Below are 14552 nucleotides of genomic sequence, written 5' to 3'. Positions count from 1 at the left end.
ACTTGAAAATATTAAACATAATTAATATTTATTTGTTGCAAAATATTACAATAACACAATTTTTTAATTAAAGATTCCATATCCGAGCAGCTAAAGTTTTAGAGTAAGTTACACCGGCGAATACAAATAATGTATCCGTAACCGTAGTGAATGCTATATATATATATACATATATATATATATATATATATATATATATATATATATATATATATATATATATATATATATATATATACATATATATATATATATACATATATATATATACATATACTTTTTTTTTGGCAAAATAACCAAGAATTTATTATGTTTATGAATGGATCAACAAACCTCGTGACAAGGCCCTTGCGAAGACTTATCTATGAAATCCATGAGTTCATTATTCAAGACTTTTGCCTTTTTTACTGAACGCAAAATTATATTTGAACCAAATACAAATATGAATAAGAGAAATTAGGTGATACAACAATTTTTACAGTGAAAGTTTTCTTTTTTTTCAGTGTCAATGGATAATCAATCATGTTTCAATTGATTAAAGAAGCATTAGTCACTTCTGGATTTTTGTAGCTATGTTTTTACAATTAATATTCTTTTTTTACATACCATAGCCTTACTTTTCCATTTAGTCTTACCACTTGCTTCACGATTAAGCAAATACGTCAGAATTATGCAAGTACTCGTATGGGGAAAGTCTCACTTTTCTTGCGAGATTCATCAGAATCAAATTATCTACTTTTTTCTAAATATTATCATTATTTTATAAAGATATCAATTATCATAAAGATTATAAAGATATCATTATCATTTCGGAGCCGACTGATTCGCACTGAAGGCAAGGAGGATGGTTGCATGCCAAAGACGCTAAGGACAATAGATGGACGCTTATGATTCGGAAACACAAAGAAAGTTTACAAAACAAGTTCCAGCACTATCGGGCTGTCCTTTGCCAAAACCCAACATCTTTCAAGTTTCCAACAACATTTTTGGAACAGTAGAAGTAGATTAAGATACAGAATTTTGCGAACAAGTTTAACGAGGCCCATTTTCTTCCTGTCTTTGCCCCTACTTTTTTGCTGAACGCGGATGCTGGTCAGATCTAAATTTCACCCCTTTATTCACTAGGTCCTGTCTAAGATATTATAGCAGATAAACCAATCCAACTGTTTAATTGGAGCCACCGTGTTGAGTTTAAGGACGGGGAGGGGTAGATCCTTAGCTCAAACTTGAACTTGTGTGGAGATACTAAGATTTGGCAGAGGGCAGCCGTAGGTTCTGCAATGCATTTCTCCCTAAATGTTGAGAATTAATTATTTTTACACCCGGCAAATAACTAAAGCACTCAAAGAAACATTAAATCACAGAAAAAAAGAAGATAATTCGAAGACAAAAAGAAAAGAATACCAAAGATTGTTTGAATTAATATGTGCAACTTCCTATATGTTACTGCAAACATGAACCCCCCCCCCTCCAAAAAAAAACACTATTGGCAATCCAATGACGCTTTTCAAAGCCAGTTTTACCATTTATATTTCGTTTATCACAACTATATTGATATTAGAATAGTACAAAGACAGAGTTTGAAAACTGACCTAACAAGCCCTATATATATATATATATATATATATATATATATATATATATATATATATATATATATATATATATATATGTGTGTGTGTGTGTGATATTTCTTCATTCGCTATAATACCTTATACCAACTGAACACTGAAGTGTGACAATAGATGGCAGATAGTGTGTGTGTTTTCTAATTATTCTGATTCCCCTTTTCAATTTTATCACACTTAATATTTGATAATGAACTTCGAAAAAGCAACATAAGCTTAACAATAAACAACCAAAGCTGCAACTTTAAATACAAAGTAGCCAAAGTCATTTCAACAAGACAATACATAGAGGTTAAAAGAAAACAAAAGAGAACTACAAAACTAGAGACTTATCAATATTCGTTTTTTTCCTTTTGATTGCTTTGACTGGTTGCATTTGATGATGAATTTTTCAAGTAATGAAAATAAAATCTTAATCTGAATCCTCCCACATCCAAAGACCTTATGTTACTAGACTCAAAATGCCGGTAAGATACAGCGAGGTTCCAAAACCCAATTATCATTGATATCAGTTAGATATTTGATATTACCTTCATCCTAAAACGGTTCATAACTTCGAATCATGTGCCTTATATGCCCAGAACAGGAAAACATTTTCTACAAGAAACAATTATTCAGCCGCACAGCGGCAGAATAATTCCGGTGAAAAAACGATCTAGATAGGTCAAGAATTAATGAAAATTCATTTAGGGTCTTAATTAATTTTAGACCAACATTTTTCATATGAACGACGTCACAAATTCCCAGACGTTTAACACCTTAATTATTAGTTTCACTTCTTTTTAAATAAAATAAAAGTTAAAATAAAATAAAATTAAAGTTGTTTTTCTTCTCAACGAGCGAAGCTCGATCCCCTGGTATAACAATATAGACAGCGTTATCTGTATGGGTCAGAATCAACAATAAAGTAAATGGTGAGACAAACAAGCCATTCAGGAAGTACAATTCTTTTCTGAAGTCCTTACTTGCAGTTCGTTCCTGCGAGCTGTTATATAAAACTGCTACTACTAGCAACTCACTGAATCACCAAACCACCTGAGGCCAACACAGCTACGCACACTTCTCCTCCATCCCAATCTATTCAAAGCCCCCATCTTTACACCCTCCCCAGAAGTTCCCATTTCCCTTAAATCTTTCTTTATGACAGCCTCTCAGCCCTACCGCGGATGATCTGCTTTCCGTTATTACGTTACAACCCTAGACGGTTGGCCGACAAGGACAATCTTCGGCCATCTGTAATTATGCTTCCGTAGAACGCGTACTAGCAATCTCTGCTTCTCCTTCATCATAGCCCTAGAAAGTGGGACTGAACCACATTTTCGTACAGCCTACTGTCTGAAATACGGTCAGTCAGCCAGGAACCCAAAACAATCCACAAGCAATTTGTCTGGAAAACATCTAGCAAATCTCCACCCGTTTTTCGGAGCGCCCATACTACAGAGCCTTATTTGACCATTGTCATCACTGTAGCTTCCAATATTCTAATCTTGGTTTGGAGACATATCTTCCTATTCTTCTAAAACAAATTCTACTGTAAAAAAAAACACCCTGAGCCTTCGCTATTCTACTTTTAACATCTTCACTGCTCCCACCATCTTTACTAATAATACTACCATGGTAAGTAAAGCTGTCCACCTGATCAATCTTTTTGTTACCCAACGTCACCTTTTATCTTCACTTATTCCCAGCCTAAGCGATTTTGTCTTCTTCACATTAATTTTCAAACGACTTGGGAGACAAAACCATAACGCTACTGATTATGGCACAGCTTAACAATGTTAAAAAGCACATAAAACCCATTTCAATGAACCTAAAGCAAAGCACCAAACTAGACAAAAAAAATAATGAAAATAAAAAAGATGATTAAACCACCCAAAAGTGTAAGCATGAAACATATGAAACTTACCCTCCAGGTAGCACGACTTGACAGGTTCTCAATTACCAGACGGTATTTTGTATTTGATGGTGGATCATATCTAATTGGGGAAAGACAGATATTAGTAATTTTAATATCATAATCAGAAGAAAAAACTATTTTTGCATGATTTTAATTTTTTGCCTAAAATAATCAACTAAATATGTATATATATATATATATATATATATATATATATATATATATATATATATATATATATATATATATTTATCATAAGCTGAAAAAGTCCAAATAACAAAGAATTCAATAATTCAAATCACAATATAGTAACATAAATCTACCCCCCCACAATAAAAAAAAAAAAAAAAAAACTTAAATTACTTTCCTTTCCTTACAACATCAATAAGATACATACAATCTTACTGATTTTTGTTGTTTCCCTCTTCGTTATTTTTTCCCTTTCTTTCTAATTATAAACCTAACAAAGTCATACAACACTATTCTATAACACATCATACTATCCTTAGGTCATTTCCATGCTGTTTCCAGCCACCTTTAATAGTTCCAATTATTCCCAACTACTCAAATCTCACTTTCAAACTTTCACCTTTGTAGTAAAATTTAGTTTTTTGTCCATCATTCATATTATTGGTCCTAATAACCATTATCTCCGTTTTTTTAGAATTTAGGACCGCTTTCTTTTTAGCTAAATATCCTTCTAGTATATTCAACTGAGTCTGAAGCTCTGCTGAAGATTTGCTGATGAGCACTGTATTAGCAAAAAGCAACAGCCATAAAGTAAGGTTCCCTAGTGAAACTGTTGGGCCCATTCTTTTCTAAAATGATCAACTATATTATTAACATAGTGTAAACAATCGTGCTGAAATACTACTACACTGTTTAACACCCTTTTTAATTTCAAACGGCGACAACAGACCCTTACTTGCGACCTTAATTATATCTTTTGTTTTCTGATACATATCCCCTATAATCCTAACAAAAAGCCTTGGCAGGCCCTACCTTCAGGAGAAATATACTGATGATATCTTTTTGTGTCAAAAAAAGCATTTGAAAAAAAACTAAAGAGACAAATATTTAGGGTAGTTTCATGCTCACTGTTCCAAGACAAAGGGCAAGAAAAGTAACTGTCAAGATGGTTTTAGAGGAATACTACCGAACCTTTGGGCACTTCGTTTTAAGATGAGTGGGGAAAAAAGCAAGCAAGGGGAGAAAGAGTAGAGATATAAAGGGAGAAAAGGGAGCAGAGCGAAAAGAACAGATATAAATTGAAGGAGTAGAGAGAAATTGTAAGAGGGAATGAGAGCATCCATACTGAGAATAATAACGATTTAACTAAATCTAGTGTTTCTCAGCAGGATAGCAAGCATTTGAATAAATGCAAAGAGAAACATAAAAAATACACACCTTCCACTAGCTCTTCTTTTATCATAGTAGTCACGATCTCCTCCTCTATCACGTCGATCATAACGCTCATTTCTCATGCGCTCTGACCTTGGGATGCCTCTTGCATGCTCTACTGTAACCCTTTCACCCATCAGCTCCCTTCCATTTAAATCATGGACAGAGTCCTCTGCATCCCGACGATCATCAAAATCCTAAAATATAGAGATAAGCAGATGAAAATGTATCATACAGAGCTAAATACTGAGAAATACGAAAAAAAAAGCAGAAATGTGCACTCAGGTTCAACCTTGGAATGACATAAGAGGAATTACCTTAAGGGAAGGGGTAGGGTGGGTGGATGCTGTAAGAGCATATCCTTTCAAATTAAAACAAAGGAGGCAATTGAGAATCACCAATAGCAACATATTTTCTCACTAATATTACCAATCCGTGTTTTTAATGCAGCACAAGTCCTATGGACATCAAAATGAACATTTTTGCATAACACCCCCCCCCCCCGACCCATCTTCAGGCTATTCATGCCACAAGCCTATGCTCTTTTAGATTTTCTTAGTTTTTAGGGGAGTTTTGCATTTTCGTCAGTAATACCGTGTTAAACCAGAAAAACAAATAATATAAAATAATTACTGAAATCTGACATTTGTTGTCTGTAAAAATTCTAAAATTAACCATCTGTTAATTCCCAAAGACAACTACACCTTCAAATGAAAGCTAGGCCTTCTTGAGTTATTTGATGCCATGTGTATTAGCTTATTTTTCACCTATGTTTCTTTTTTTAATTTAGTGCCTGCTACTACCAAAAACTGCAGACCTGCATATGAAGGAAATAAATCATCAAACATTGAACTCCTAATTTTTTTTCATTTTTGTTCAATATGGATAGGATATATATGTTCATATATATGGATATGTAAGTTCACACTTCACCAGCTAAACCCAACTTCATTTTTTGGTACTTGATACAGAAAATAGATTTTATGAGTGCATTCCAGTCCATCTCCAGTTTAAGCCAGATATTTCTGCTTTACACCCGGTCCTTTTAAAATAAGGTCTCTTGTGAGAAAATGATTATTTTATAGGTTGAGGTTGTCATTCTTCTGGATAAGTTTTCCCAATTATCAATTTTGACAAGTTCTTGTACTTGTAAATTACAAGGTTCCAAAACTAATTATTTCAGAGCTTGAATTTGTTTTATTCTTTTGCTCTGAGCCCAGAAGACAATGGTATTAAATATGTAAAAAATGTTGTAGTCTATCTTTTAAACTTCTTTACTCTGGTAATAATTAGATAAAACTACTTTAATTTTATATCTCTAAAATTATATATATATATATATATATATATATATATATATATATATATATATATATATATATATATATATATATATATATTCATGCCATGAAAAATTGGCAGCAGTAGCCTCCATATGAAAAGATTGGACAAAACTTTTCTCTTTTTTGGTGAGTTTTTTTTCCAGAATTATTGCTAGACTTAATGTTGTTTTGAGAGAGAATGAGAAGGCCAGTCTCAGAAATGATTCCAGGATAGAGCAGCCTATTAATTGGTTTCCTTTTAGGCTTGGAAGCAAGTTCTCAACATTATTAGTTTTTCATGGAGCCGTGTTTTTGTTCGTGCATCCTGTGTGGGGCAGGTTGGTCACTTTGAAGGTGCACAGTTCAACCTGCCCCACTGGGTGAAAAAAAGAAGAAAATTCACATTTTTTGCATAAGTACAGATCTTTATCATTATTTGTGGTTATCATTATGTCATCTTTCTAGGTGAGATCCAACAGACATGCGGACTTACAATAGAAAATTACAAAATGGGACCATTCCCCCAGGAGTCATGAGACAAGCTGTGCAAAAAGTACAGGAAGGTGGAAAATTTGCCACTATTGCACGTGAGATAGGTATCCCCCATTCGACTCTAAAACCCGATGCCCAGAAATTCTCTGAAGAAGGTCGTACAAGTGCAACTGATGTTAGTAATGTTAAGCTAGATCAGTTTGTGACACGGTATAAAACACACATAGTTTTCACGGCTGAACAGGAGAAAAGTCTTGAGCAATATCTTGTCAGAGCATCCCATCTTTACCACAGACTGTCACCAAAAGAAGTCAGAACCTTGGCATTTGAGTTTGCAGAGAAACTCGGTAAGGATATTTGTCATTGGGAAAAAAGATAGAACAGCTGGTAATGACTGGCCCTGGGCCTTCTACAGCATAGCCCAACGGTTTATCTCACATCTCCAGAAGCAACAAGTATTGCAAGGGCAATTGCTTTTAACGAACCTGTAGTCAATGCTTTTTTTTTTACACATATGAGGAACCGTTGCATAAACATAGTTTTTATTGCTTGTAATGTTTGGGATCCAGACAAGACTAGCCCCACTACAGTTCAGAATTCAAGAAAATAGTTGCTGAGAAGGGAAATAAACAAGTTGGCAGGATTACATCTGGAGAAAGAGGCGTACTAGTTACCATATGTACAGCTGTGTCAGCTCAAGGTAGCGTTATCCCACCATTCATGATTTTCCCAAGGGCAAAGTATCTACCACATATGATAAAGGGATCTCCACCAGGGAGTGTGGGTGTTTCTCATCCCTCAGGATGGATTACTGGAGAGAACTTCATTGGAGCACTTCATTCACCATATCAAGCCAAGTGTTGACAGACCAGTGCTGCTACTAATGGAAAATCACGCCAGTCATATTACCATTGAGTCACTTGAGCTTATGAGAAAGTCACACATTATCGCATCAACCTTCCCACCCCACACCAGCCATAAAATGCAGCCACTAGACAGAAGTTGTTATGGCCCGTTCAAGTCATACTACAATTCTGCTAGTGATGCATGAATGAGAAAGAATTCAGGACAATCCATTTCTATTTATGACGTTCCAGAATTAGTCAGAACTGCCTTTCTTCGTGCTTTGACTCCAACAAATATCACCTCTGGATTCAGGGTTGCTGAAATCTCGACCGTGCGATCGCCATGTGTTCGGGGATGGGGAATTGCTAGCCGCTGATGTTACCAATGGACCCCAGCCATCCAATATCTCATGAAGAACTGTGTCCGATACTTTTAATGCAGAAGATAGTTCAAGCCCCTCAGAGGTAGAACTAGGGTGTCCAACAACTTCTCCAGCTCCTGTGGCATTAGTGCCTGCTGCTACTAGTCCAGAAGTAGTAAGACCCTATCCAAAAGCTCCACCAAAAAAAGCTGATGCAATCAAACAAAAGAGGGGCAAATTTCAAAATCTCAGATACACTGGTTAAAAATGACTTGATTAAAGAATTGTCAGCCAAGAAGAAACAAAAAATTGGGAAGCCTGTTTTTAGTGGGATGAGAAACACCAGTAAATCGAGCAAAAAGACTACAGAAGTAAGGGCACTTTTTGCCAAAGCGGATGCGAGCTCTGATAGTGAAAGAGAAATGGTCTTGGATGATGACTTGGATCTTGATGCTGATATGGATGACATTCCAACTGAAAAGGACAAAATCAGTGTGAGTGATTTCTTTCTTGTGGCATTTGTTGGCAAGAACAAGAAAAAATACTTTGCAGGTGAAGTGAAGGAAGAAACGAGCAAGGGATATGTTGTGACCTTCCTTTGTAGGAAACCCTTTTTTTGTCTTGGGGAGTACTCTGTTGAATAAGTTATATCTTTTTCAGTTTTTGTTGTACTTGAAGCTGAACAGTTGATAATTGAAGTTGAAAAAATTGTATTTGAACCAAAATGTACACCTTGTAAATGAAAAAATACTACTATTGTAATTGTGTCAGATCTTGGAAGTAAAACAAAGATAACCCATTTTGTGACCAACCTACCCCATGTCCATGACCAACCTGCCCACCCCCGGGGCATATTGGTCACTTTCGACCTCACCTGTTAAAAATGTAGGTGAAAAAAAAAAAATAATGGTTGCATAAATCTAAAAAAAAATCAAAAAAGCTAGAACAAAGAAAGCTGCATCTTTCTATGTCAAAATCATTCTTCTGGCCTTCATACTTTGGCTAAACTTTCTATTAGAACAAAACTTTGACCAACCATCCCCACCCTACATATATATATATATATATATATATATATATATATATATATATATATATATATATATATATATATATATATATATATATATATATATATATATATATATATATATATATATATATAATCTTCAGAATCTTAAGAAATTTGAAGTTTTACCATAAAGTATTTGTTCCAGATTTGAAATTTTAAACTTTATAAGGCAGTTAGAGCGAGTTTCCAAGATAGAGACCATAGCCCTTGGATCGGTATCTATAAAGAGGTGGAGCAATTTTGTTCAACAAGGGGAAGGAGGCTCCTTCAGACCAATCAGACGAAATCGGAAAAAAGCATGGTTTTCCATTATTTTTCAAGATTCCCAGAGGAGATAAGTTCCTTTGAACCTATCTCAGGGTTGGGGCGCACAAAGAACATGAAAAAACGTTCTGCTAGCAAAATATTACTTAGAAAGAGCAAAAATTTATCATAAGTGGACTTGAAATATAGAGTAAGAGCGACACAAAATATCATCTTTAAATCAGTATTTAGCATTATTATTCTATACCAAAACCCCACAAGTTTCAATAAACGTGAAGTTAATATGGTTGCAAGGCACATATTGCACTACTGTTGAAATGAACTTTTTGATTTAGAGCTATCTTCATCCTTCACCACAACTTGAAACTATTTTCAGTTAATCAAAGCTTATGAGGTACAACTTAGAATTACCACAAAAGCATATCCATTTTTCAGCAAGACTTGTCGTATTCTTCCATATCCTTTGAAAAACCTTTCCACGTCTCTTTCAATTGCTCTTCTGCCTAAGCCACCAATATACACTCTGGTTCCAGCCATTTTTATTTGAACCTAAAATGATACAAGAGTTCACCATGTCTTGTTCCATGCAATCACTTTAATCTCATTTAGTAATTCTGATAAAAAGATTTATCTCAGTTAGGAATTCAGAACTAAGGAGCTAAACTGAATGAACTGCCTCTTTTAGAAACTTGAAACTATTAGATTAATAAAATAGTACCCATCTATAGCATAATATGGACGACTTTCATAAACTCAAAAATAACAGGTTTGTACTAGCAAGAGACATTTGGTCTCTCTTAGGATATTATCCCTGCAAACCCATTTGTTCAATCCTTACAGTGGAGTCAATTTACTAAACCTTTGAGGGGAGGGGGCAAAATGTATTTTTCACAATCTAGAAATGGGGGAAGGGGGGGGGGATTTTTCCTGTTTCTATTTTTTTTTTTTTTTTTAATACCAGTAACGGGCTTTTTTCAATGAAAACACCTTAGAGATGGCATTTCTCAAAATCTAGACAGGGGATGCAGCATATAACCCCCCCCCCCCAACTTACAACACTGATTCCTTAAAAGGATATTTGACAGAAACATCTCTAGGAAGAAAACCTATATGAATGGTTGGATAAATTCAGCCTATTCAAAGATATATCAATTGATTTTTTTGTTTTAGCTTGGTATTTCTTCTGTTGTTTGATTTTGATGATTAGTTTCTGTGCATTCAGTGATCTTATTTTCTAGTTCCTGTTCTAACAGAGGCTTTAAATATATAAAAACAAACTGATGATGACATAGAAAAGGATTGGTTTAAATACTTTCAACTAAAGATTGGATAGTGAATATACATAGTGTCAGATGACTTTAAACATCTTCCAATTACATAAAGATTGTTGACAACAGCAACTTAATCTAAGTGAAAATTGAATACAGGATTACTGGCCAATTTCATGTGGTAAAGCAGTTATTGGTACCTATATTTATCATTTCCAACTATTATACATCCTTAAGTTTCTTTTCTCAAGGTGTGAATTCACTTACCTGGTCTTTGAAGTTACCTGGAAGATAATTTTATTTTTTATTCCCATGAGAATTAACACATTGTGTTTGAATTCTAATTAAAACAAACAAAGGATTGTAAACAAATAAAGGATTACTTCAAGTACACCTGTTTCTTCTGGCAATACATAGTTGCCAAATATAAAGTTGCCAAATACAGCTAAATATTATATTTTTCTATTATCATAGATTAAATTAGCTCAACCGTTTTTACGCATTTTTGACGTTAAAATTCAAGCTGCATTTTTCGGAGACAGCCTGTGCAAAATGAGCAACAACAAACATTCAAGAGCCGTATAGAACTAGCGGGATCTTGCGTCCTTAAACTGCTGGGATCAGGTGATTTGTGTGTTGCACGTCCCACGGGTCTTGTCTACCTTAGAATCCTTAAAGCTTGAATATAATGCCACCAAAAAGACCTCGTCAGAGCCCCAAAAAAGGGACCGATATGTGCGCAACATGTGATGAGAATTTAGATACAGATTCAACTGCTATGAACTGTGACGGATGTAGCCTCTGGTTATGCATTGATTGTCTGGAAATGTCAGAAGCTGAATACTCTTTACTAACTAAAATGACACGGCGAGTAGGCTGCGAGTGGAAATGTCCAGTTTGCAAAGGTAACCCACAAGTGGCAGGTGGGGCGTCTTTGGACGATATTCAAAAACTTTTAGACAAGACTCTCGAACCATTCCGGCCATCTCTTAGTGCAGTAAATGAACTGGACACCAAAGTTAAAGATGCAGTGAAAGAAGCATTTTCCGAACTTCGAGAAGAGCTAACCACCGACATTGAAAACCGTTTTGGTAATGTTGAGAGCCGTTTGACAACCCTTGAACAGTCTCCCTCGTTTGACAAGGACGCTGTTCAGAGTTTGGTTGAGTCGGAGATTCAGACGTTGAAAAAAGATCTTGAGATGCAGCTTGAAACCAAAGTTAAACAGATTGTTGCAGATGATAGACCGTCAGCGTCGCAAGCTAAATATTGTTGTTTTTGGTGTCCCCCCTCTGACAAATGATGAACTCTACGTAAAAAATATCTTGTGAGTGATTAGGGGCTCCCAAATATAAGCGTCTCTAATGTCCGTCGTCTGGGATTCTCAATCCCAGATTTCAAGACTAAGAAGCAGATTCTACAAAAGTCTTACGAAAGAAAAGGGCCAGGTACAACCCAGTTTCGAAATGATGTATCCAAGACTGACCGTCAGAAAAGAGCAAAGTTATATGAGGAGTTGCAGGTCAGGCATGCACAGGGCGAAGTTGATTTGGTTATACGTAGGAACTCTATAGTTCCAAAAAAACGGTCAGATTTGAGCAGCCCTTCCAGCTGCAATGCAGCATTAAACGTTTTACCCTACGATATAACCAGTATAAATAGACAGTTAGAAGGTAACGTGATTCAAAGTAACATTAGGGACAAGCGGCCCCCTGTAGGCATGAAATGGAAGAATAATCTTTCCGTGTTGTATTCAAATGCTGATGTACTTTCAAACAAACTTGATGAACTTTATTCTTTGGTAAATTTGCAGAAACCTGATATAGTTATCGTGACTGAGGTGCTCCCAAAGCACTGTCTTAACCCCGAAGCACATTTCTTTCAACTGAATGGCTATTATGTCGTGTATAACAAGCATCCGAAAAGGGAAATTTGTATTTATATTTCGTCGTCATCTAAATTAAAGTATGCAGAAGTTGATGTTTCGTTTACTATGGAATTAAGTGAAGTAATTAGTGTGGAAATTAAGTTGCCAGGGATATCCCAAAAAGTGAGGATTGTAGGCATATATCGAAGCCCTTCCAGAAATAAATTTAGCATGTTAAATGATGATCGCCTGCTGAGTTATCTGTCGTACCTTGCGTCTGTTTCCTCAAACATTCTTGTTCTTGGTGACTTTAATGTGCCCAATATTGACTGGTTATCTCAAGCTACATCAGGGACGGACCAGAGTTTTGCTTTTAAACTTGTGCAAACCTTACAGGACAGCTTTCTGCACCAGCATGTTGTGGATCCCAAAATACTCATAAGTATTTCCACTCCCCATGTACTGTATTGGGTTATCAAAAAGTCTCCATATTAAATATTAGGCATTAAGAGGCGGCCCCCTCTAGTTAAAAGCGACCATGTAGTTATATAGCTGTCAATGAATGTAAGTGCAGTGGTGATCTCTGGTTCTAACTTTATTACGATTATAGCAAGGGTTGCTACGATGAAATTCAAGACTTTATCCGTTCCGTTTCTATTGTTGAGGAGCTTCAGTCTAGTAATGCGGATGTGGATGTTGCTGTTGAGTTCATCCGAGAGGTTATAAAAGATGCATGTGATAGGTTCATTCCACGTTATTACATAAAAGAAGGTCCAAGAAAAAGAAGACGACTGCCAAAATTTGTACTTGATGCTATTAGTGTTAAAAATAAACAATGGAGACAGTATATGTTGAAAAAAAAATGAAGACTCGTGGTGTGCGCATAAAATGGCTCGGAATCACGCGACTCATTCTCTACGCGTTAACCGGGAATCACTCAAATCGTCTATTATTACTAACATTTGAGGGTGTCCAAAGAAGTTTTGGAAAATGTCAATAGAAATAAGACTGACTCCTCAACTGATTCGTGCATTTTTGATGACCCAACTACAAGTGAATTAATAAGTGATGATCAGAAAAAGGCTGATGTGTTTAATCAAGTGTTTTCGTCAGTTTTTGTAAATCCAAATAATGTCCATGCATGCAGTCCACCCCATTTTACCGAATTTGTTTCAGCAGACAAAGTGCCCTTCAATGACTATGATATTTCTTCAGAGCAGGTTTTAAAAATTCTCCTTGACCTTTCCGTTAATAAAGCTCCAGATATAGATGGTATTTCTAACACTTTTCTTCAGAAGACAGCCACGTGTTTAGCTGAACCTCTTGCGTTTTTGTTTAACCAATGTCTATTGAGTGGTAAATGCCCTGCAGCGTGGAAAAAAGCGGTTGTAAAGCCACTCCACAAAGGAGGATCTAAATCCTAATTGGGAAATTATTGTCCAATTTCAAACACTTCAATTTTTTCAAGAGTTTTTGAAAAGATTATTGTATGTCAGATACAGGATTACTTCAACCAAAATAAACTATGGCATCCATCACAGCATGGTTTTAGAAAAAACAGGTCATGTAATACGCGGTTGCTAGAAGTTGTAAAATATTCCCAAAATATGGCTGATCTCAGTTTGGAGTTTGATTGCTTGTACACTGACTTCAGTAAAACATTTGACAAAGTATCAATAAGTTTGTTGCTTAAAAATGTGAAAAATATAAGTCAGGCAGTACAACTTTAACGTGGACTGATGACTATTTATCAGGGTACTGCTAGCAAGTTATTATTAGTATTGTACTTTTAAGTAAGAGTCCGATTTCGAGTGGTGTGCCACAGGGCCGGTGCTTAGGCCCAGTGTTATTTTGCTTGCTTGTAAACAATTTACCTGATGCAATTTGTCACTCCGCTGTCAAACTGTTTGCAGATAATATAAAACTGTATAAAAGTGTTACCTCCCCGGTAGATGTCACTCTTATTCAAGAGGATCTGAATTCCCCAAATGATTGATGTAAATTGAAGTCCATGTTTTTAAACCATCAAAAATGTTTTGTACTCCATTACTTTTCAAAAAGCTTTACTTATCATTATTTTCTTGGGGATACATCTGTTTCATCTGCAGATTCAGTAAGGGATTTAGGTATCCAC

The 14552-nt window shown here is 35.5% G+C and overlaps 1 protein-coding gene and 1 pseudogene across 1 annotated transcript in view; one reads left to right on the top strand and one right to left on the bottom strand.

Annotated features, from left to right (window-relative positions):
• The window catches only part of LOC148949201 (serine-arginine protein 55-like), a 58600-nt gene that overhangs the window by 22027 nt on the left and 22021 nt on the right, over positions 1-14552 (bottom strand). The window contains exons 2-4 of the mRNA XM_089093244.1: positions 9695-9832; positions 4933-5123; positions 3535-3604 (exon numbers count right to left, since the gene is read on the bottom strand). Coding sequence (XP_088949370.1) covers positions 3535-3604; positions 4933-5123; positions 9695-9820 — 387 coding nt within the window. The 5' untranslated portion in view covers positions 9821-9832. The remainder of the gene's footprint in view (positions 1-3534; positions 3605-4932; positions 5124-9694; positions 9833-14552) is intronic.
• Positions 6781-8591, top strand: LOC148949202 (uncharacterized; annotated as a pseudogene).

This window comes from Artemia sp. Qi Xiang Cuo, chromosome 8, assembly GCF_049724085.1.
Source record: "Artemia sp. Qi Xiang Cuo chromosome 8, ASM4972408v1, whole genome shotgun sequence".
NCBI classification, from domain to species: domain Eukaryota; kingdom Metazoa; phylum Arthropoda; class Branchiopoda; order Anostraca; family Artemiidae; genus Artemia; species Artemia sp. Qi Xiang Cuo.
Note: the sequence above shows the minus strand (reverse complement) of the source record. Positions and strands in the feature narration are given on the sequence as shown.